Source organism: Bubalus bubalis, chromosome 1 (genome assembly GCF_019923935.1).
Source record: "Bubalus bubalis isolate 160015118507 breed Murrah chromosome 1, NDDB_SH_1, whole genome shotgun sequence".
Taxonomy (NCBI): domain Eukaryota; kingdom Metazoa; phylum Chordata; class Mammalia; order Artiodactyla; family Bovidae; genus Bubalus; species Bubalus bubalis.
This window is the reverse complement of record NC_059157.1, coordinates 22,123,428-22,146,490: the sequence shown is the minus strand read 5'-3', so window position 1 is coordinate 22,146,490 and position 23,063 is coordinate 22,123,428. Positions and strand designations below refer to the sequence as shown.

The following is a 23,063-nucleotide window of genomic DNA, read 5'->3' as shown; positions in this document are numbered from 1 at the left end:
GAAGTGATGTTACCAAAAGTGTTTTTAAGAGATTAATTTTGAGTTATTATTTAGAGTGTATTAGTATAAAAGCATACTGCCTTCAGTGAAAGAGAGAAAATTATTATAGTAATTGGAGCATGACATGACAAAGGCCTAGCAATAGTAATTCTGGAGAGGAGATTAAAGGGAAAAGATAAAGTACTGACAGAAACTTGAAAGACTGGTTAGCACACTGTTTCAGTTTTCTAAATATCAACATATAATAAAAGACTTCATTTTTACTTCCCAGATAAATACTGGTTAGAGACCCAGAATTCAAGTTGACAACACCACCCAATTTCAAATGTAAATTAATGTCATATCACCCACTGAAAACTGTATTTGTGATGTTTAAAGTTTTAGTTTTATGTTTGAAAAGCACACCAGTACTTTTTATTCTATAAAGCTCTTCGAAGAAAAAGGGAATCATACATGTCCCTTCCACATTTATCATTTTGTTCAGCAGAGTTTTGTTTGGAAAACGTCTGTGATATCCAAAAACAAAGTTCCAGCAGATGGAGGAGGTGAAAATAGACACATGTTCCAGCTGTTTTTAATCTTTTTTTTTTTTTTTTTTGGCTGCAGTTAAAATGAAAGTACACCCTTTAAAAGGCAGAATCGTCACTCTCTTTGAATATGAGTTCGTCTAAGTGGTCACTCACAAAATTGTGTGTCTTCTAATAGTAGTTGCACCTGTGTGTAAACACGCTTGTGGAGTATGTGTGCACGCATCTCTGGATGTGCATGCATGGCTAAGTGTGTGTTTAAAGAATTTCCCCAAGGAGATCTTGTTCTATAGGTGAAGTGGTTGCCTATGTGTACTCCCAAGTCACTGCTAGATATTATGTAAATCCAAAGTTTAAAAAAAAATCCTTGTTCTATATTATTACTTTGAGGTACTGAAGTAGGTTGATCTTAGTTTTGGCAGATTTCTGGTACTTTTAGAGTGATCAATACCAGACAAGAGCACTTCTTATACCATGCCACCTTAACAAATCTCATGTAATCACTATCCATAGGCACCTCAAGCTCATTATATCCCAGTTTGATGGAATTGTTCTGTATCTCGACTGCATCAGTGTCAACATCTTGCTGTGATGTTGGACTATAGCTTTGCAAGCTGTTACCCTAGAAAGAAACTGTGTGAATGGTATATGGGATTTTTTTTGTATTATTTCTTAGAACTGCATGTCAATCTACAGTGATCTCAAAAAGAGTAAGTTAATTGCTAAAAAGACCTCAATTCAATTATCACGCTTTCTCCAAAGAAAACAAACTTTAATTTGTAACATCTTCTGACAACACCAGCATACACCTGATGGGAACTAACCTGTCCCCTTTTGCTCCTCCCTACTGCGCCTGTCCCCTCCAGTCCAGTTCAGTTCAGTTCAGTCACTCAGTCGTGTCCGACTCTTTTGAGACCCCGTGGACTACAGCATGTCAGGCTTCCCTGTCCATCACCAACTCCTGGAGCTTGCTCAAACTCATGTCCATCGAGTGGGTGATGCCATCCAAGCATCTCATCCTCTGTCTCCCCCTTCTCCTGCCTTCAATCTTTCTCATCATCAGAGTCTTTTCTAATGAGTCAGCTCTTGACATCAAGTGGCCAAAGTATTGGAGTTTCAGCTTCTGCATCAGTCCTTCCAATGAATATTCAAGACTGATTTCCTTTAGGATGAACTGGTTTGATCCCTCCAATTCAATGAGTCATCAAGTCCTGCTGATTTACTTCCTGTTTCTACAAAATATCTATTTCTTCCTCTTTTCCAGTGCTGATGCCATGTTTCAGAGCCTTGTTATCTCTTTCCTTGATGAACAAAACAGCCCTCAAATTGGTCTTCCTGCTTCAAGCTTTATCATCCCAAAACAGTTGCTCTAAACGCAGCTGTATATTATACTCTGAGGAAATTTTTTGAAAATACTGCCAGATCTCCACTCAGCAACATTTAAATAAGAATATACAGAAGGAGGGCCCAGGCATGGGTATATTTTGAAAGCGTCTCAGATAATTCTAACGTGCAGCAATGGTTGAAAATTGTTACCTTGAGCATCTCTCTTTAATTAAGATTCTAGAATAGGTTCACTGAGATGAAATTCTGGGTGTTTCATTCTTCTGCTTTAGTGCTCTCTCTGTTATAGCTAGAGTATGTTTCTCTCCAAATGCACATGTTCAAGTTCTAACTCATATTCCCTCAGAAAGTGACTTTATTTGGAGAATCTTTAAAGAGGTGATCAGGTGAGGTCATTGGAGTGAGCCCAAATACTAATGACCGGTGTCCTTCGTAGAAGGAGATTTTGGACACGGATATACATACATGGTGAATGTAGTGTGAGCATGAAGGCAAAGACTGGGGTGATGTGTCTATAGGCTAAAGAGCATCAAAAATGGTCAGCAAACCACCAGAAATTAAGCGAGGGCATAGCACAGATTCTTGCTCACAGCCTTACTTCCTTTTCCCCTAAAGAATCAACATATGGCTAAATATGTAATTACTTTATCAGTGTGGCCAATACTGTGAAATGAAAATATTAAATAGCACATTTGTGATGTCTTGAAGAGTGGTTGCAGAATTTTTTTTTTTTTTTCCCTCAATACTTACTTCATTGTGAGAGAAAATCTCTCTGGGGTGTGCACTGCCACATCCTGACTTTTGGAAAATCTGTTGACCTAGAGCTCTGTGTGATTACTCCCATGGGTTATAGAAATAGTCTCTTGTATGAGAGATGAAGTTATTCTCCAGAGGGTGTTATTTTCCGAAACTTTCTCTCCCAGGGACCCTATGAAACTAGAATTTTTTTTCCATCTGCTCTACCTCCTTCATACACAGACATACACACAAGTTTTTATTTTATTTTTTAATGCATTAAAAATGTTTTCTAGGTGACTGATGTGGATACTTTAAGTTGCATAAAATACAATAAAACTCTTTTTAGGTAGGAAGATAAAACTGAAAAAAAAAAAAAAAGAGAGAGAGAGAGAAGATGAGGAAGAATAAAGTGCGAGTGTTAATCACTCAGTCATGTCCAACTCTTTGCAACCCCATGGACTATAACCTGCCAGGCTCCTCTGTCCTTGTCTCCAGGCAAGGATACTGGAGTGGGTTGCCATTCCCTTCTCCAAGGGATCGTCCTAACCCAGGCAGACTCTTTACCATCTGAGCCACATGGGAGAGGAGGGGAGCTCAGAAATGGGGGTGGTTGGGGTGGGAGGGTATTCCTGCATTTAGTACAAAGCCCTACAACCCTGGTGAAATTTCTGAAAGTATTTGGTAACCTGAGGACCCTGGCATCTCTGTCAAGAAGCAGCAGTTGACCTTCTCTGCACTCACAATGTTAAACAAGCCCAGTATCTTTTAGGCCTTTGGGGGATCTGGAGGCAACATATTCTTCATTTACAAGTTTTATTAAGCTTTTTTATGCTGTTATTCACAATTTGTCCCATCTTGAATTGGCGCTCCCCTCCAACAAAGGACTCTGGAATGTCTGAGAGGCAGTCCAGCAGGCTCTCCCCTTAGAGTTCCCATTCCCTGCCCCCAGAGAACCATTCACTGCAGAAGCTGGAGCAAAGGCCTCTCATAGCTCCTGAAACCTCTGCACCACCCATGATGACTGTAAGTTGCTTGTGGACTTCTGGTATGAGAAACTGCCCTCCTGAGCCTCATACTATATACCACTAGAGTGGTTACTGGAGACTGCCTATTGGTCCCCTAGAAATACATATCCACTCTCGCAGTCCCTGAGCCTCTGCAGCTCCATACCTTTCTGTGGGGCAGCCTTTTATGAACTCAGCCTAGCCATCGAGACCTCCTTGCTAAGCAGAAGTGTTAGCTGCAGCCTGGACCTAAGTTGGGGTCCTCTGGAGTACCCCACCTGTAGGAAAAAGGTGGGGTACTCTGACCTCAGACCCTTGCCAGTTGAGAGTTAACTTCTCTCTGTGCCCTTGGCAGTTGACTCCTTGGAGTCGAATGAGTGAAAGGAGTAGGAGTTTGTACACTTTATGGACAAAACTGCATGTTATAGAGCTTTCCAGAGAGCTGCTACTTTGAATTCCCTAATCCAGGCATCCTTGACAAAGGATGGGCTTCAAGGATCAGCAAAATTAGCTGGATTTCATGCAGGCAACAGCTTTACTCTGCCCAACAACTGCCTGCATCCGTGTTTGTTTACAGACTCTAGGGCCATTGCAGTGTTCTAGCCACCTAGTTCCACCAGTGGTAACCACAGCAATTATTTATCCAAGTTTTCCATCCTTGGGGAAAATAACTATGGGAGTCTCTTGCCTCACAGATACCCAAAATATAAATCAAGGTGACATATTAAAGCCACAATACAGGCCTCACTTTATCCACGTTGAGATGCCAGATGTTAAGGGTGACCATTTCAGTTCTAAAAATACACAATGTTGAGCTCTTGAGCAAGGTGTTCAATGGAACTTTCCCCACCCCTGTCTGTCTCAGGTTACAAGCCTCATAGAGTTCTCTTACTCAAGCATACTCAAGAAAGATAAATTTTAATTAAATGAAATATGACGTTTTTTATCAACAGTCAAACATCAAGGATGACCGGTAATAAAGAGTCTGATTCCATTTTTGATGTTTGACAGTCAAAAACGTGCACGCCCACCTTTCACTCCCACTCCACCTTTGCACTAGCTGATAAAATCCCAGGGGCTCCCTTTGGTACTGGCAGGAAGTTCAGACCATGTAAGCCCAGTCCACAGGTGTGAATCCTCACCTGAGTCCCACTCTCTGATCACAGTAAAATCCAAACCAGTATCTTTCCTCTCTCTCCAGCCATTTTTAGATCAGCTTGGGAGTTTGTCCTGTGTCCCTCAGAAGCAACTTTCAATATGTGAGCGATAGACCTTTTCAGACCTTCTTAGACTTCATGTGGGGTCATCAGTCTTGACATTCAAAGCAAATTTGGGATGGAATGACCATAACATACTTTCTCCTAAACCCCAATTAATACCCCAACAGTGGGCTCATCAAAACTAGGCTCTGGGATTATTGGAGCCACTCTGATAGAATTTTGTAATATCCATTGTAATTTGAGTTTACAGAAAATTGGAGAATTTGAAATTCTCTATTGCAGAGGGCATTGTCAACTGAGAATTCAGCTGTCTTTTCCTTTTCTGTCTCAGATTAACTATTTGTGTATGTACTTTTCATCTGTCAATTCCAGAAAAAAATTGAAGGAGAACCCATACCCATGTAGAACCACAATTCTTATTTTCTTTGCAGCCTGTTTAACTATGTTGCTGCAGAAACAACTATGTTACTATATTAGGCTTCATCATGAAATAAACTAACATGTTTAAAACTGGAGGTATTCTGAGCTGGGTGTCCCAAATATTCCTAAACAGTTCTGAGACTGGAATTTGAATGACTCAGAGGTTCAGGACTGAACTTTCTTTTCTCTCAATCTGGCACATCACTTACTTCTGTTCCAAGGATTTTGTTTTTCTAATACTCGTTAAATGCATAGATTTCTCAGTGCAGAATTTGTTTTCATTAAAAACCTAGATAAAAAACATAAACTACATGGACACATATTTATAGATTGTCTATATTATAGTTACATATGCTGCATTTATTTAATCCTGTACCAAGTTGCCAGATACATTTTTAGTGTATTGGGGAAATATGTGGTTTCTTAGCATCTGATCTGATAGATTTTCCTTTCCAGACTTACTGGAATCTCTTGGGTGCTGCTATAAAGGATTTGGAGAAAGGATATTCATTCCTTTTGAATTTGTTCAGAAGAATTAAAAACTATTTTTTGAATTTGAGCATCAAGAATTTCTACCTCATTTCAAAATTGCAAAAAGTCATGAATTATCTTTGAAGTTAACAAGTCACATAAATGTTTTTCTATCTGAAAACATGAATTCCAGAGAGATATTTTTATATTCTTTTAAATGAATACTGTATTAATTGGCTGCATATGGAAAGATATCAAAAAGTGTTCCACTAATTCGCCACTGAGAGAAAGTATTAATGTACATGATAAAAAGGAATCCAAGCCATGGAGAGAAAGAGAACACTTATAGAAAATAGCCACACAAAGGCAAAACAATAGCAGATTATTTTCTTGTTCTGATGCAAAAGACATATTAAATCTCATTATTTGGATGCACTTATTTTTCCATCATTGAAACTTTTCTTGAGCACCATCCTGTGTCAGGCATTGTGCTAAGTCCTGTAGAAAGTGTATAAGATGGAACCTCTACCCTCCAGTTGTTCAAATCAAGGAAAAAAGAAAAGATTATGAAGACACAAGTGTTATAAATTTATATTAGTGCTTTAGCATACAGACTACAACTAATTCTGATTAGTCAGTGTTTCAAGGTTATGGGCTGAGTGCAAAGAAGGTGAGGCATGAGAATGGGTTAAGGAGTACATCAAACTACATGATATCTCAACTGATGAAATACCCCTTTATGATACAAAAACATTCAACAAACTAAGAATAGAAAGGAACTTACTCCAAATGAAAAAGGCCATTTATGAAAAACCCACAAACATACTCAATGGTTAAAAACTGAAAGCTCTTCCCCTAAGATCGGAAATAAGACAAGAGTATTCACTTCACTACTTCTATTCATTACAGTACTGGAAATTAGAGCCAGGGCAATTAGGCAAGAAAAAAAAATGTCCAAATCAAAAGAAAGAAGTAAAATTATCTCTGTTTACAAATGACAAAATCTTCTAGCTCTAAAATCCTAAAGAATCCATTTTCTTAAAAACTGTTAGTGCAAATCAATAAATTCAGCAGTTTCAAGATATAAAATCAGCAGGCAAAAATCTGTTGTATTTCTACACACTAATAATTAACATCCAAAAAGAAAATGAATTGAAAAAAAAATCCATTTACTATAGCAAACAATGGAGTAAAATACTTAGGAATAAAGGAAGCACACAACTTGTATGCACAAAACTAGTTTTGAAACAAAACTTGTTTCAAAATTAAAGACCTAAACAAAATTTAAAATCTCTTGTGCATGGATTGGAAGGCCTAATTGACTGAAGGGATGAATTATGACCCTTAATGGGAAAATAATTCAGAATTTTTTATACTAATATGGCAAAGATAAAGCATGACATAGTGTGGATTTCAAATAAAAAGTTACTATGAAAATGGTAATGATTTCATTTCCCATTTTATCTAGGAATGACTAATAGAAATACAATAAATTTTATAGAAAAAAAGGAGCATGTTTATACATAAATGAAGGTCTAAAGGCAAAGACTGCTGCTGCTGCTGCTAAGTCGCTTCAGTCGTATCCGACTCTGTGCGACCCCATAGATGGCAGCCCACCAGGCTCCCCCGTCCCTGGAATTCTCCAGGCAAGAACACTGGAGTGGGTTGCCATTTCCTTCTCCAATGCATGAAAGTGAAAGTGAAGTCGCTCAGTCGTGTCTGACTCCTAGCGACCCCATGGCCTGCAGCCCACCAGGTCCCTCCGTCCATGGGATTTTCCAGGCAAGAGTACTGGAGTGGGGTGCCACTGCCTTCTCCAAGGCAAAGACTAGTACTGAAGAATTGAAATATGATACAAAAACTATTTTTTGCTGATTTTTACAAGTTTTTGATTATTATAGGTTAGGTGTAAAGACATGTAGAAAAATTATCTCCTCTGCTCTCCTTCCACAGCTAAACTTCATGGAGTCTACATACCACTTCCTTTGAAAATAAGATTAGTAACAATTTGTAAGTCATCTAGAAAACTGGTGACATTTACTCAGAATGTAAGAAATTACTCAGAATTTCAGAAATAAGCAGCATTCATAACAGAATTGGACTGTTGTTAATCATGATTTGGACAACAAAATGCAGGGGGCACTAGATCAGCCCTTTATGCTTTCTGATATTTTTAACTGTACTAAAAATAAAGGAGCTTTTCAAGTTAAAAAAAAAAAAAAGTCTATACCCATATTCCTCATGTCCTTAGCTTACAATTATTCCTCAATCTGCTTTGTCAGTCTGCCCAGATTCTAAGAGTAAACTGACTGCTGTTAAGGCCAAGAGGCCAATATGTGACTAAACTATCTCCTGTGAACTCTGTTGGGTTGGCATGCTTCAACAGCCCATCCTTCTTGAAATCTTCTCTTTCTCTGCTCTCTGATACTACACTTTCCTGTTTTCCTTTATTCTTCTAGGATGACTCCTCCTCAGTCTCCTTTGCTGGCTTATTCTCCTCTGTTGTTGCTGTTGTTCAGTTGCTAAGTTGTGTCCAACTCTTTTGGAACCCCACGGACTGTTCCCTGCCAGGTTCCTGCGTCCATGGGATTTCCCAAGCAAGAGCACTGGAGTGGACTGGCATTTCCTTCTCCAGGGGATCTTCTCAACTTAAGAATCAAACCCACAACTCCTCTGCTAAGTCGCTTCAGTCATGTCCGACTCTGTGCAACCCCAAGATGGCAGCCCACCAGGCCCCGCTGTCCCTGGGATTCTCCAGGCAAGAACATTGGAGTGGGTTGCCATTTCCTCCTCCAATGCATGAAAGTAAAAAGTGAAAGTGAAGTCGCTCAGTTGTATCCGAGTCTTAGCGACCCCATGTACTGCAGCCTACCAGGCTCCTCCATCCATGGGATTTTCCAGACAAGAGTACTGGAGTAGGGTGTCATTGCCTTCTCCTATTCTCCTCTACCCAGCCACTAATTGGTGAATTTCTCAAGAACTGGTCATAGCCTTTCTTCTCTTCTCATTCTGTTTTCTTCAAGAAGAGCTCACCACATCTATAACTTCAATTTCTAACTACAGTATCTTCCAGTGATCCCATCCCCCTCAACCCTTTACTTCAAATCTCTAGGTTAGACCTTGTCTTCAGATCACAAGCACACATAACCAAATGTTCATCAACCTCTCAATGTGAATGCCCCAAATATTTCTCAAACTAATCATGTCCACATAATTGCCTTCTTAATCAAATACCATCCTCTTTCATTGTTCCTATCTCAATGAAATTATCCTATCGTACAAATGTACAAGTCAGAAACTTAGTCAATTCTTAACATTTACCTTTTATTAAACCCCTATATTCATTTCTTCACCAAAGAATGCCTTCTAAATCCTTGTTAGATTTCTGTTTTTCTTTCTACCTGTACAGTCAAAATCCTAATCCAAAATGCCAGTATCTCTCTCCTGGATTGTTATAAAAACTTTGTAACTCTTTCAACTAAAATGTTGCCTTCTATAATATGAAAAAACACTGGGTGGAAAGTTTTAGTCCTTAAATCTGTGAGGGAAGAATAGTAAACTCTTGTTTCCAAAGTGCCTGTAGAAATGTTATAGAATGCAGGTCCATGTGCCCACACACAGTAAGGCCAAAGGATATTAAAACATCAAGAGTTTGGAGCATAGAACGGTTTACTGTAAGGCCATGCTTTAAGAACCCCATAATGCCCCAAAAGCTTTCAACAAATCCCCTTAATAGGAAAGGTGAGGGAGGGTGTGTTAGTTGTTACAAATTTGTTAGTGGCAGATCCTTTGTTCCTGAGGTCTGGTCCATGGCTCATTCCTCATAAACCTTCACCAAAATAAATGTTATTCTCAGTTCAGACAAGAAAAGGCAAGATCCCAAAGCTCAACTTTCACCCTCTGAGGTCCAGGCTTGGCTAAGAGGAGGGTGATCCTTGCACAGGCCAATAACTGCCTGAAGCGCTTGTCATGCACCCAGTTTGGGTCCTCCCGCCAGGGCCCAGGCCTAGCTGAGGAGGCAGATCTTAGCTGACAGGCACCCTCATGGCTAAGTCCCCAGTCCCTGCCCAGCTGGGAACCCATAACCCAACTGACTCTCAGTCTTATTTAAATTGGAGAGAATCATTTGTTTAGGATCGATAGGAATATGTGCTGTAGCAAATACCAATCATGTGAATTCCTAGCTCAAACAATTGCCCTTCTTTGAAAAGAGACCCAACCACAGTGGTGGACCTGAAGTAGATGCTCCATATCTGTGCAAATTATCCCTGACCTCTGGCCACTTCCTCAGGATAGACAACCGATCTAAGCTGGACCAGTTTCTGAAACTTGAACAGAGAGACTGAAGCTGGTTGAAGCTGTTACCTGAGTGGCAGATTCCCCGTTTACTCCAGTTGCTGAGGCCTCCTTGAACTGCCAGGCATGGATACCACAGGTCCTGGAGGTGAGGATGGGAAAGAGGTTCGCTGCTCCTTTAAGGCCTGGGCCTGGCCAGTTAGGAGGCCATGCCAGGTTTCTGGGGCTCTTCAGGACAGCCCTCAGCCTGTCCCCAGGCATGGCCCCATGACTGCTTCGCACCCCATGCTCTGCCACGATGGCCACTGGGGGGTGACCACAGGCAGAGTGGGACCTTGAGGACTGCTGTCCTCAAGGTCTCCCAATAACCGTGGCGACGCTAAGGATTGGGTGCTATAGGCTGCGTGCCCGCTCCACCCCTATTACAGAGATGATAATTATTCAAATACACAACAGAAACATTTACCCACATGACACATTATCATTAATAAACACCACCCTCTGTTTGGTTAAGAATAAGAGGTTTGCGAATAAGCAGACAAAAAGGTGAATGACAAGCACTATTTCCATTCTGCTACATTTTCTGCTTTATATCTGACCTTTCAAAAACCAGAGTCTCCAATTTTACTTTTCTCTCATTCAGTCTTTCCCAGATTCTTCTGGGGTCATCTGAAAGCCTGGGAAGGCTCTGGTGTGCTTCTCTGACAAGGGTAAGGAAGTCTTTCGTATGAAGATGTTCATCTATTTTCTCTTGGAGTAGAAGTGACTCCAATAAAGTCTTCTTCTGTTTCAGGAAGGCAGATTGGGCCAATTCTGCCCTTTTTCTGATACAGTCGGGACACCGAGAAGAAATGTGTTGCTTGGCTGTTCCCACCTGTTTGGGTGTTGTCCTCATGTTTTTAAAATAGATTCTATTCAAAAGCTCGTCAGGGACAGTACACTTTAAGGCATCTACCTCTGAAGCTTCTGCCTCGGGTCCAAGCTGCAGCTTTTTATGTCTGCTGCTCTTTTTCCCCTTGGAGTTCGCTCTATGGTGGATCAGGTTTACCTTAACGGTGCAGAAAGACTGCAGGGCATTCAGTTCTTCAGGGGATGCCTGAGTGATTTCTGTTTGATGGTTAGTGTCCGGTCGGTACTGTTCAGAGTTCGTTTCCTTGCCCTTGAGGTTGTGGATCCATTTTCTGCTCAATTTCTTTACATTAGCTTTGAAGTCCGAAAGCTCAGATTGGTTGTCTCCATATTCCGAGCGGGAAGGCAGCGATCCACTCTCAGACTTGCTCCCAGAGGCATAAGACCAGGGCTGCAGCCCTCCAGAGGAACTGAATGAACCGGAACTCTTTACCACATCAGTCAAGGACTCCAAGGTCTCCTTAGAAAGGTCTGCCATAGTCCCGGTGTCCGCTGGGGCCAATTCTCCCTGTTTCTCTGAATCCTCCGACTCCTAGGAGGATGGCCATCACACTGCATCAGGGTCTGAGCCTCATCTGCTTTGCCGTGGTCAAGACTGCCTCAGGAACTGGTCAGTCCTGAGCCCCTCGGGGATGAGTTTTAGGAGCCGGCTGTTCCTCAAGGGAAGCCCTTCCGGGCGACTCCGTCCCGCTGCCTTGGCAACCAGAGGCGGTCATGCGCAGAGGGTCGCTGGGGGGGTGCCGCGCTCCTTCCCTTCCCCCACGCTCCTCGGAGCCGACTCCACCCGCACAGTTCGTGTAGTTTTTCGGAGCCTCCCTCTCTTCTGGCTCTCCCGAGTCTCCGCCTCCTCGGTGCTATTTTAGTACAAAATCCAATAACGATCAAGAAAAGGTTGCAAACTCTCCTTCCCCAGGGGTCAAAAAAGTAAACACGCCTCTTTCCCAACAGGAATAGATGGCCTCTGACTAATCCGATAATGCACACGCGGGCTAAATGCATCCAAAAAAAAGAAAAAGAAAAGCCCCAAACAAACAAAAACATACCTCCTCCTGCTGGCCAGAAAAACACAAGCAAAAACGTATCTGCCTATCAAATAGCTAAGAGCTCATCTAATCGCAGAGCACATCTTTGAAAATCTAAATACTGAAACCACCCTGTGAGACTCCTGCGTGGCAGGGCACCGACTTTACCGCTTGCTCCGGCCTCGTCTTGCACAGCTTTTTGTGCTCCGGCATTTTTGGACGACTTTGCAGTTTTCCCAGATCTCAGTTTCCCAGGCCTTTGTTCCGGCAGTGCTCCTCTGAATGGCACTTCAACTGCTGCTCTTCCCTCTTCGTTAAGTACTGCTCCTCTTTCAAGTCCACCCCCCCGCCCCCCCACACACCTTTTTTTTTTTTTTTTCTGGAAGAGCTTCATATCCACCACTGACCCCAACAGTTTACTGCACAGCCTTTCTTTCCGGGTTTGCAACTCTGTATTTTATACACATTTGATAATACCTCCCACACCGCCGCCTCCAGATTAAAAACCCCATGAAAGCAGAAATCCTGTGTCTTGTGCTGCAGTCTCAACGGGTACCTGATACATAGAAAGTGCTCAATAAATTGTTACTGAGTAAATGTGTTGAATGACTATGCAAACAGAAATAAATATTGCCTCGCACAGGTACGCGCCTCAGTCTTGAGGCATAAGTACTACAAGGTCTAGGAACTACAGTCTTTCAAATGAGATAATTCCACATGAGATAATTTCCCTCTCTCAGTTCTCTCCGGGTTGGGGGCGGAGGGTGGGGAGGGCCGGGGAGTGGGGGATGGGGGCAGTTATTCAAGTCTGGCCAGATATATTTAAGGTTATTACAAAAGTGCTCACTTTGGCAGTAAGTCAAAACTCTGCTATGTTCGACAAGCATCTCTCAAATATGAGCCAGTTCATATTGAAGATGAAGAGATCTCAGCTTCATTCATTCCACCCAAATCATATTTTATCATATAATATTAATCTTTAAAAAGAGGTAATATATAATTTGTGGTTAAAGCCAAGTAATCTCCAGTTCAAGGACTCAAGATTTTAATTTTAATTTTTGTTTCAAAAGTCTCCCTCATTCCCTGAAATATTTACACATTCATGTGAAAAGTGGGAAAGTGTTAGTCGCTCAGTCTGTCTGACTCTTTGCCACCCCATGGACTGTAGCCCACTAGGCTCCTCTGTCCATGGGTTTCTCCAGGCAAGAATACTGGAGTGGGTTGCCAGGCAGTCCTCCAAGGGATCTTCCCCAGCCAGGGATTGAACCCAGGACTCTTTCTTTGCATATGAGCATGGTCAGTGATACACATGTGAAAACAAAATCTCAGAACGGTCCATGAGCAGTACTGGCAAGAAATATATATAATCTGAATTCTTAACAGAATTGTGAACAAGTGTGTTGTCTTTAATCTTTTTCCTTAGATATCTCAAGTGAGAGCAAAAAATAAAAAGTAAAAAAAAAATTTTTTTTAAGAACAGGAATATATAAAGAAGAAAAGAGAAGGAGAAACAGTTGCAACTTCCCATCTTATCTAAAATCTTTTTACTATCCCAATGGATACAAGTCACTCCTACTCACTCTACTCCTACTCACTCTACTGAAAGCAGATTTTATCAAGCTTTTCAGGGGGGAAAAAAAAACAAAGTATGTCATTAAAAAAAATTTTTTTTTGTTTTTATCAGGAAAAGAAACATCGAGGAATTAACAGGAAACATTTGTAGCTGTCCCAGAAAATTCATAGAAACATTTCAGTGTTTCAGTAACTGTTATATAATTGCTTCTTTATTTATCAAATATCTGTGAAGTTCAGAATAGTTTTTGCAAAAACTGAAATTAACTAAAACTAAAAACAACAAAAAAATTGGCTATCAGTATTCAAATATGCCAAGAACATGCTACATTTTAACCTTGTTTTAATGTCATCTTCTTATATGTTCTCACTCATTTTGATAGCTATGAAAAACTATTAACCTGATAATTAAAGATGTCCCGATAGTCTCAGTCTCATTTTGGCAAATCTTCAGTCAATGTTAATACCACTTCTAACAGAGCTCTTTCTTCTTTCACACTTCTTCCTTCTTTCTCTCTCTTCCTTCACTCTCTTCCTTCCCAAGACAGTGCTTTGCAGAGGGAAAATCCTTATTATCTTTGTGACATCTGATGTAGGGGGCCCTAACTTTGTGCCAGTCTCTTTGTTGGTCTCCACTGCAAACTGCAGGTGATACTTGGATGTGTGCTGTTTCCCACCAAGGCACAGTTATTCTGGTCCCTTCCAGTACCCTGACAAAATCCTAGGCTACTGGACCTTGTCAAACCCTCTCTGGGCTCTCTTGCCTGCATCTTGACACCCACAGGTAACTTCATTTCTTTCAAAAGCTTCTGACAAGTGGTGGAGAAAAGGGAGAATGTTTTCCGGGAGACACAGCATAGCCTAAAGCCTTTGCAACCTCCTCATCACTCAGACAACTTTCGGTGGCAAGTCCTCCTCCAGAAATCTCAGGCATCGTACCATCTCTTAGGAGCTAATTGTAACACTGAGTCCTTTAGAAACAGCAGTGTGACTGAACGTTGCCTGAGGTAGAGGTGGAAAGTCCTAAGAGGGAAAGAGACCAATCAGGCGCTCCGGGCCGACTTATGTCGCAGCACTATTTTTATTGGCCCGCTGTCACCGTCTCTTCCCTCGAAGTCCTTAAGGAGAGCAAAAGCTCTCCTTCCAGCTTTTCCTGAACAATCAAATATACTTTGCAGCTACGGGACTTAACCCCAGAGACAGGAGGTCAAAACATATTAGTCTTCCTGTCAGATTCTTTCTCTCTCTCATTTCTCTTTCCTCGGAGGCAGAAGGGCAAGCTTTCAGCCTCTTCCCGTCAGGCAAGCACTTCTCCTCCAAGGAATCACAGTGGCCTCCTCTCCAGGATGGCATTCTGTACCCTTTCCAGGAGCCACTGGGGTGGACCCAGGGTACCAAGAGGGAATCTAGTTTATGAATAAGAGAAATTAAGTGGACAGATTCTTTACAAACAGTCTACCCTCTACATAAACTTCATAACACTGTGCCTGGTTCTGTGATCAAGCAAAATGAAAAATTACTTCCTCTCCTAAGGGGTTAGGTTGAAGGTATCAGAAATCTCATTGTGAGAAACCATTTTTGAGGAGACAGGAATCTTACATCATTCGTGATAAAAAATGATTTCAATTTACAGTGCAGTAGCTGTTCTTCATATTTGAAAAATGTTTTACCAGACAAATATCTCAATCTTTACATTATTTTTTTCTATGTCTTCAGTGTTACTATTTTTCTGAAATTGATGAATTGCTTGATGAAGAACTCTCTTTTACTTTAATAGCTATTCTATTTTGCAAAGATAACATATGTTGATTGTCAGTAGTTTAAAAGATAAAGATAAACTACTAATATCCCCAGTGGCTCAGTGGTAAAGAATTTGCCTGCCAATGAAGGAGACACAGGAGATGCGGGTTCGAGCCCTGGGTTGGGAAGATCCCCGGGTGGAGGAAATGGCAACCCACTCCAGTACTGCTGCCTGAGAAATCCCATGGACAAAGGAGACTGGCAGACTACAGTCCTTAGGGTTGCAGAGTTGGACACAACTTTGTGACTAAACAACGAATTTAAGTAAATGTTGCCTGAATTCTGATTTCCCTAAAATAGTCACTAAAAACACTTGCATAATACCTTAAGATTTTTCCTTGAAGAATTTTTTCTTAATAAAAGCTAAATTATATTGGATTATGGTTTTATGAATTCTTCCTTAGCAATAATATGAACATTTTTCCACTCAATTTATAAAAATTCTTTTTCAACATAATTTTAAAGGTGATATTGCATTATTTGATTTATTTAACTAATACAATTATTTAAACACAAGGCATTTCCACGTTTTTGCCACTAAAAACTTCTGGAATAAGTATTTCTCTAGCTAAATCTTTATACACATTCATAACTATATATTTAGGATAAATTCTAGAAATTGTAATTGAGAGGTCAAAATGTATGTATAATGTTAAGGCTTTTGAGGTATCTAACCCCCTCCCTTCTGCAGTATTTAAAAATCCAAGATATAATATTATTTTGTCTGTAATACCTGAGTTTATATCTCTAGTAGGTAAGAGCTTTTTAAAAACATAACCACATGATTCTGATTGTCACATCTAAAACACAACATTATAATAATTCCTTAATATCACCTAATAATTATTCTGTATTTACATTTTTCTGGTTGTTTCAAAAATCTGTTTTGGGAATTGCAGTTTTGAATCAAAATCCAAACAAGGTCCATACACTGCATTTGGCTAATCTGGTTCTCATGTCTCATATTCCACATCACTTACAATGTAAAACAATTTAAAAACCTGAAAAGAAAAAATAGAGCAGGCAGAACTTTGTTCTATTTACTGTAATGTTTCCTATATCGTTATTCTAACGTTTTTGATGTATCCTTCCAAGTTTATTTTTTAAAATCAATATATACTTGAATCCCCTTTCTTATGAAAAAAATATATTCAGCATATTCTACACATTGGTTCACATCTTTTTTTTTTTTCTCTTAAAAATATATTCTGCATATTACTTTACATCAACCTATAGATACCTTCCTCTTTTCTCTCTATGGCTGCATGGTATTCCATTGTGGGAATGTTTTTCCCACAGTGATTCCACATGTTGATGGACTTTCTGTGATTATAAAAAATTCAATTTTTCTGTGCATTTTTGGAGATGTAACTCAAGCAAGACTTCTAGAAGTCAGATTATTGGATCCAAGAATCAATGTACATATAGTTTCTTCGAGTATTTCCAAATTTCCCACTATATGGAGTGTGCATTTTGCATTCTTGCCAGTAAACGTGTGAGAGTGGCTATTCTCAAGAGCCTGGCCTACAGGAGTTGCACTTAAATTTAAATTTTTGTGATTCTAAGGGAAGAGAAATGGTATTGCAGTGTAATTTTAAATTGAATTCCTCTTATTTTAAGTGAGATTAAACACCTTCCATGTGTATAAGAGACATCTACATTTCTTCTTATGTGTACTGTTTATTCATTTATTTGACCCATTTTCCATAACATTCTTGTTTTATTCTTCTCAATTCTTGAAACCCACTTAAAAATCAAAATATTATTATTCATTTTTCTGTGACATAAGCTCTAAATGATTTCCCCAGTTTGTCTTTTTACTTACTTATGCTGTTTTCCATGCAAAACGTTTTTATTTCATAGAACAAATTTATCAATCATTTTCCTTATTGTTCTTGGATTCTTAGCCACACTTAGAAAAATCTCCTATGCCCATGTTATAAAGATATTTACTCATATTTCCTTGTAGTACTTGTGATTCTTTTTATTCCCTTGCTTTAAAACTCTGATCTTTTTATGGTTACTTCTCTAGTACAGTATGAAGAATGAGTTTAATTTTATTTTCTTCCATATGGCTAGCCAGTGAGCCCAACAATATTTTATATCCTTTAGGTGCTGCCTTTTGTCATAAATTCCCATATGCACTTAGTCTTTTTTTTTTCCCTTGATTTTCAAGTCTAGTACATTGGTCTGTTTTTCTATTCACATATCAATATCATAGAGTTTTAAAGGGCTTTATAATGTTTTAGGGCTTCCCAGGTGGCTCAGTGGTAACGAATCCACCTGCCAATACAGGAACCACAGGAGACGTGGGTTCAATCTCTGATTCAGGGAGATTCCCTGGAGAAGAAAATGACCGTCCACTCCAGTATTCTTTCCTGGAGAATCCCATAGACAGAGGATCCTGATGGGCTGTAGTCCATGGGGTCACAAAAGAGTTGGACATGACTGAGCATATATGCATAATGTTTTAATCTCTCATTGGGCCAGACTCCTGTCATCCATTTCAGCAACTTCTTGGATGTTCTTGTTTATTATTCCAGATGAACTTTGTAACCAACTTGTCTTGATCTAGGATAAAAGTAAAAAAACATATGGTATTTTATTGAAATGCACTGAACTTATAAACACTGAGGATTTTTTTTAAATTGGTCTTCCTAACCAGAAATACAGGATTCCCAGGTGGCTCAGTGGATAAAGAATCCACTTGAAATGCAGGAGATGCAAGAGACATGGGTTTGATCCATGGCGGGAAAGATCCCCTTGAGTAGGAAGTGGCAACTCACTCTAGTATTCTTGCCTGGAGTATCTCATGAACAGAGGAGCCAGGCGGACTATAGTCCATAGGGTGGCAAAGAGTCAGACATGACTGAGCAACTGAGCACACATCCGACCCTAATGACCTCATTTTAACTTATCTCTGTAAAAACCCTATCTCCAAATAAAGACACCCTGAGTCACTGTCGGTTAGAACTTCAACATAAGAATTGGGGGATGGGGAAGATAATTCAATCTATAAAATATGTGATTTATATGAAAACCAGATTAAGGACTGACTGTGATTTGCTAAGCGAGAAAAATAAAATAGAATTAAGTACAAGGACTTAAGACAAACTGCTTTATAGGTGAGCCTAAAGCTACATTACAGTGTGCTTAATCATTAAGTCATGTCCAACTCTTTCATGACCCCATGGACTGTAGCCAGCCAGGCTCCCCTGTCCATGGAATTCTCCAGGCAAGCATACTGAAGTGGGTTGCCATTTTCTTCTTCAGGAGATCTTCTCTACCCAGGAACCAAACCCAAGTCTCCTGCATTGGCAGGCAGATTCTTTATCACTGGGCCTCCTGGGAAGCCCAAGAAAAATTCATACAGGGAGACAACAGATGGGGAAAGACTTTTGAGTTCCCCAGTAGCTGGAACATTAACAGAACAGGATGAGATTTTAACAGAAAACTCACTTCCCCTTCCCCTTTGTATTATTCTTTATGTAGGTCATCATGGCAGTGTTCTTTGTTAATTCCAATATGCTGCTTCTTAATTGCAAGCTGAACAGCCCTAAATCCTGTAATTCTTGTCATTGTAACGGGACAAGCCCTGTAACAGTCAGCAGGGTTAAAAAAAAAAAAAAAAAGAGAGATTACAGAAAGAAAAACCTCCTACCAAATTTATTGGGTGAAAGGGATTACAGAAGGGAGAAACTCCCACCTGCTTTACTGGGAGAAGTGGGAAAAATATCAATTGCAGTGAGTATCACTTATTTCTCTGTGAATTAAGAAGCATATTTGTTTTAGATGGCAACCCATGGGTGCCTTTGTGAGTGCAAGTCATACTTTCTGACACTATCTCGAACTTGACTGGCTAGACTGTAGATTGCTTATATCTAGTATTTTAGGTTAGAAATTATTGTTCTTATTGAAAAACAAGTAATTTAAAATTTTAATGTTATGTAGTTTTTTAAAGATATTTTGATTGGTATATTTCAGTATTTTTAATGTTTGCAGGCATTAAACAATGACTTCCCACAGCTTCACCATACTATCTAGTAAAATTTCAAAGAAGTATAGATCATAAATTACTCAATTATTTTAGAAACAAATATCTTCAATATTTTAAGGGCAGTGATGATGATACTATTCACAAGGAACAGAATTAAGTGTGAACTTGAAATGTATGGTATATTTCACCATTTTATTTTGAAAATTCTGTAATAACAACATAATATATACGTTTTTCTACCCTTATTTAGTTCCCCTTCATTGTAGTTTAAATTTGGAGCTGTTCTCAGCATCTTTATGCAATTTCATGCAGCTAGGTCCCTGAGCCTTCCAGCAACACGATTTAAGATTGACCTTGGCATTGAGCAAATTATTATAAATTTAAACCCAAATATAATGTATTTCTCTTCAAAGATATATGAACTGAATTCAGTGATGTTGCCATTGATTTGAATTTGAGTTAAATAGTTTTGTTTTCCTTGAGGGAGAGAGGTCTGTGTCTCTAAATGACTAGGTAAAAGATCAAAATTCACAGTGGTTTCCTGAAAAACTACTGCATAGAATTATTTTTCTTCTGCTCAATATCACTGTAATTTTCCTACTTACAAAGTCAGCTTTCACTGTACAATGAATATTCATGTGATTGCATAGGGTTGAATGACACAGAAATTGCAAATAATTTCATCTGAGACCAATCGTTCTGTAGAAGTATTCTATTGAAGTCTTCACAGTCATCATAAAAATATCACTGTGCTCTGGAAAGACATCTAATGCAATAAATTGAACTCACAGTCTTAACTTGTTTTATCTCTTTATTTTAGATAGGCATTTTCCAAAAACAAACTCTATCACTGAAGAATGTAGGACTGTTTCTTTAGAGCCTTCCATGCTTAACTTGAAAGCTGTCAACCCAGGAGGCTGAAACAGAGCGAGATTATGAAACCTGAGTGAATAGCTCATTCTTTGCGCCCTTGCCCTTGCTGCTTGCTGCCCCATGGTACGGGCCTGGGAGGTATGCACTATGATAGCTAATGAAGCACTTCCTTTATGTCCCGCTGACCAGAACTCTTATTTGAAGCCCACATATTATGCCACTGCAATCGCACAATGTCAGCCTTTGTTCTGGCTAGTAGAAGCTGTTTCTTGTCTTTTCTGTGGCTAAATTTTATGCATCAAACTTGTGAGACCCTTTACTCTCTGTCATTAAGCTGCTCTGCTGTTTGTGAAGTCGGTTTTGTTTGTTTGGTTTTGTTCTCCCCTCTTTTATTATAGCATCTCCTCAAAGTCACAAATTTATAATTTGGAAATCACTTGGAGATAAAGGCTTAGGGGTGAAAACTCTCCTGCAAGGCCTTCCTCTATGTTAAATATAGTGATAACAACTAATACTATAAAAATGAGAACAAGAATTTAATTCATCCAGAATGAAAAGAAAGGCATCAAAGAGATCAAAATTATTTGGACTGCCTAATCCTAAATGTAGTTGGAAAGTATTGAAAGTGCTCCACTTGTTATATTTTAACATGCTGTTCTCCTACTGTGTGATCTGATTAGTCATCTTCTTTCCTCCGCTGTTGTTATATAGATATGTCCCAATGCAAGCTTTGGTAAAATGACCTATAAAACAATAGTGATTGCCATGAAAGTGAAAGTTGGCCACTCAATTGTGTCCGACTCTTTTGCGACCCCATGGACTGTAGCCCACCAGGTTTCTTTGTCCATGGAATTCTCCAGGCAAGAATACTGAAGTTTGGGTATCCATTTCCTTCTCCAGGCGATCTTCCCCACCCAGGGATCCAACCTGGGTCTCCCACATTGCAGGCAGATTTTTTACCATCTGAGTCACCAAGGAAGCCCCAGTCATTGCCACAGGGCTCTAAAAAATATGAACTTCTGTTAACCTAGATATACACAATAAACATTGAAAGGTTTGTCAGAGCACATGAATTTTAAAAAGAAAAAAAGTTATGAAGGAGTTGCATCAATTCCTTCATCTTTGTCTCTTATAATATGACAGGGACAGCAGCCATCTTTTGGGGGTGGTATTAAGTATTAAATGAGATAATATGGAGAACTCGTTACTCATACATGACACTGTGGTCACCACCATGATTACAGTTTTGGAGTAGATTTCATAATGAAGCTGAAGACGGAGATCTTTCTAATACTGGCTCTTCATGGTGAATTATCTAATTTTTAAGAAGTGTTTTACTTTTCTGATTATTTCCCATTTTTATCCTACCTACCCAATAATATGATCCAAAGCACTCTCCTGATCTTAAAAGCAAATTTGAACAGCAAATAACTTCAAGTTGCTTGCTGGAATTAAAAAAAAAAAAGCGATGAAAACATGTGAGTTCCTTGGGCTCTGCTAGTTCAACATTGCTACCACCTTCATATTTTTTCTGATTCTCTAATCTCCCAACTTTAGTGAGATGATCAAAATGTTCAGGTAAATAGAATACAAGTGCCAGAAAAATAAACTTCACAAAGCCAGCCCCTGTTCTAACCAGCAGAGGTTAAGTTCTGTCCTCTTCCCTGCTAAAACACATGCACTGAACGTGTTAAATTCTTTGCATATAGATTCATATTCCTACACAGAATTTGTTTTCCTGGTTTCACTTCATATTTTTATATTAAAAAATGTTTTATATCAAATATCCTGGTTTTTGATTAATGAACATGCTGTAAGTAACCTAAAGCTATAATCTTAATTAGCTTTAGATTTGTATTTAATGTTGGAACATATCTAATAACAGAATAATTCATGTATTATAATACTAATAAAAGCATTAATGCATTTGTGTCAGACTTTTACTATTCCCAATAATTGCTGAATCACCTCTCTATATCACATATTAAGGTATTTTTTAAAGTATACTTTAAAAAGCTATTGGATTCTCATAATTTTTCAAAAAATGATTATTTTTTTAAGATAATTCTCCATTCTTCACCTAACACTTGTATTGCTTAGAAGTATGTTAGAGATCAAAATCAACTTTGAAGTGGTAATCGTTTGGAGTAGGAGTTTAAAACTACAAATACAGTTTCTGCCAACCTTTAAAATATGTATATGCAGATTTTTTTTTCTAAGTATTTCACTTTCTCTTTATGGCTCAGCTGGTAAAGAATCCACCTGTAATGCAGGAGACCTGGGTTCAATTCCTGGGTTGGGAAGATCCTCTGGAGAAGGGAAAGGCTATTCACTCCAGTATTCTTGCCTGGAGAATTCCATGGACTATATAGCTGTTCGTGGGGCTGCGAAGTGTCAGACACAACTGAGTGACTTTCACTTTCACTTTCAGAAAAAGATATCTCAGTTAAGTATTGATTTTGTATTTGATGAGTGTATCTGAAGTGAAGTGTGAAGTGAAAGTCGCTCAGTTGTGTCCAACTCTTTGCGATACCATGGACTGTAATGTATCAGAACAACATGATTAACTAACGTAGACAAATTCCATATGAGATTATCATGCTATTTTGTCAATATTCTTGGCAATTTCTGTTTGAGTTCCAAATTATCATCTTGATTGGATGTTCTTAGGGTAGCTAATATTTTTTCCAAGTCTTTGGCATGCCCACCCTCCACCCCTCAGCATAAAACTGTATCTCACCATCAGATCTGCCTTAGTCCAGTGACTCCAAAACATCATATTCTAAGAATCACAGGACAAAAGGAATTCAAACGAAATGGTCAGCAACATGCTTCCACTTATATAGTATTCCATTCCTCACTAAAGAAAT

General features: G+C 39.2%; 1 protein-coding gene across 5 annotated transcripts in view; it reads right to left on the bottom strand.

Annotated features, from left to right (window-relative positions):
- Positions 1–12,316, bottom strand: part of C1H8orf48 (chromosome 1 C8orf48 homolog) — a 34,088-nt gene extending 21,772 nt beyond the window's left edge. Inside the window, exons 1-3 of one of the 5 annotated variants that reach the window (XM_044937864.2) lie at positions 12,120–12,316; positions 10,620–11,783; positions 9,028–10,162 (exon numbers count right to left, since the gene is read on the bottom strand). In XM_044937864.2, the coding sequence (XP_044793799.2) occupies positions 10,030–10,162; positions 10,620–11,407 (921 nt within the window). In that variant the 5' untranslated portion in view covers positions 11,408–11,783; positions 12,120–12,316 and the 3' untranslated portion in view covers positions 9,028–10,029. Of the gene's footprint in view, positions 1–9,027; positions 10,163–10,619 lie in introns of those variants that run through there. The other 4 variants (XM_044937876.2, XM_044937867.2, XM_044937872.2 and 1 more) reach the window with 4 other exon arrangements.
- Between the last annotated feature and the right edge of the window lie 10,747 nt (positions 12,317–23,063).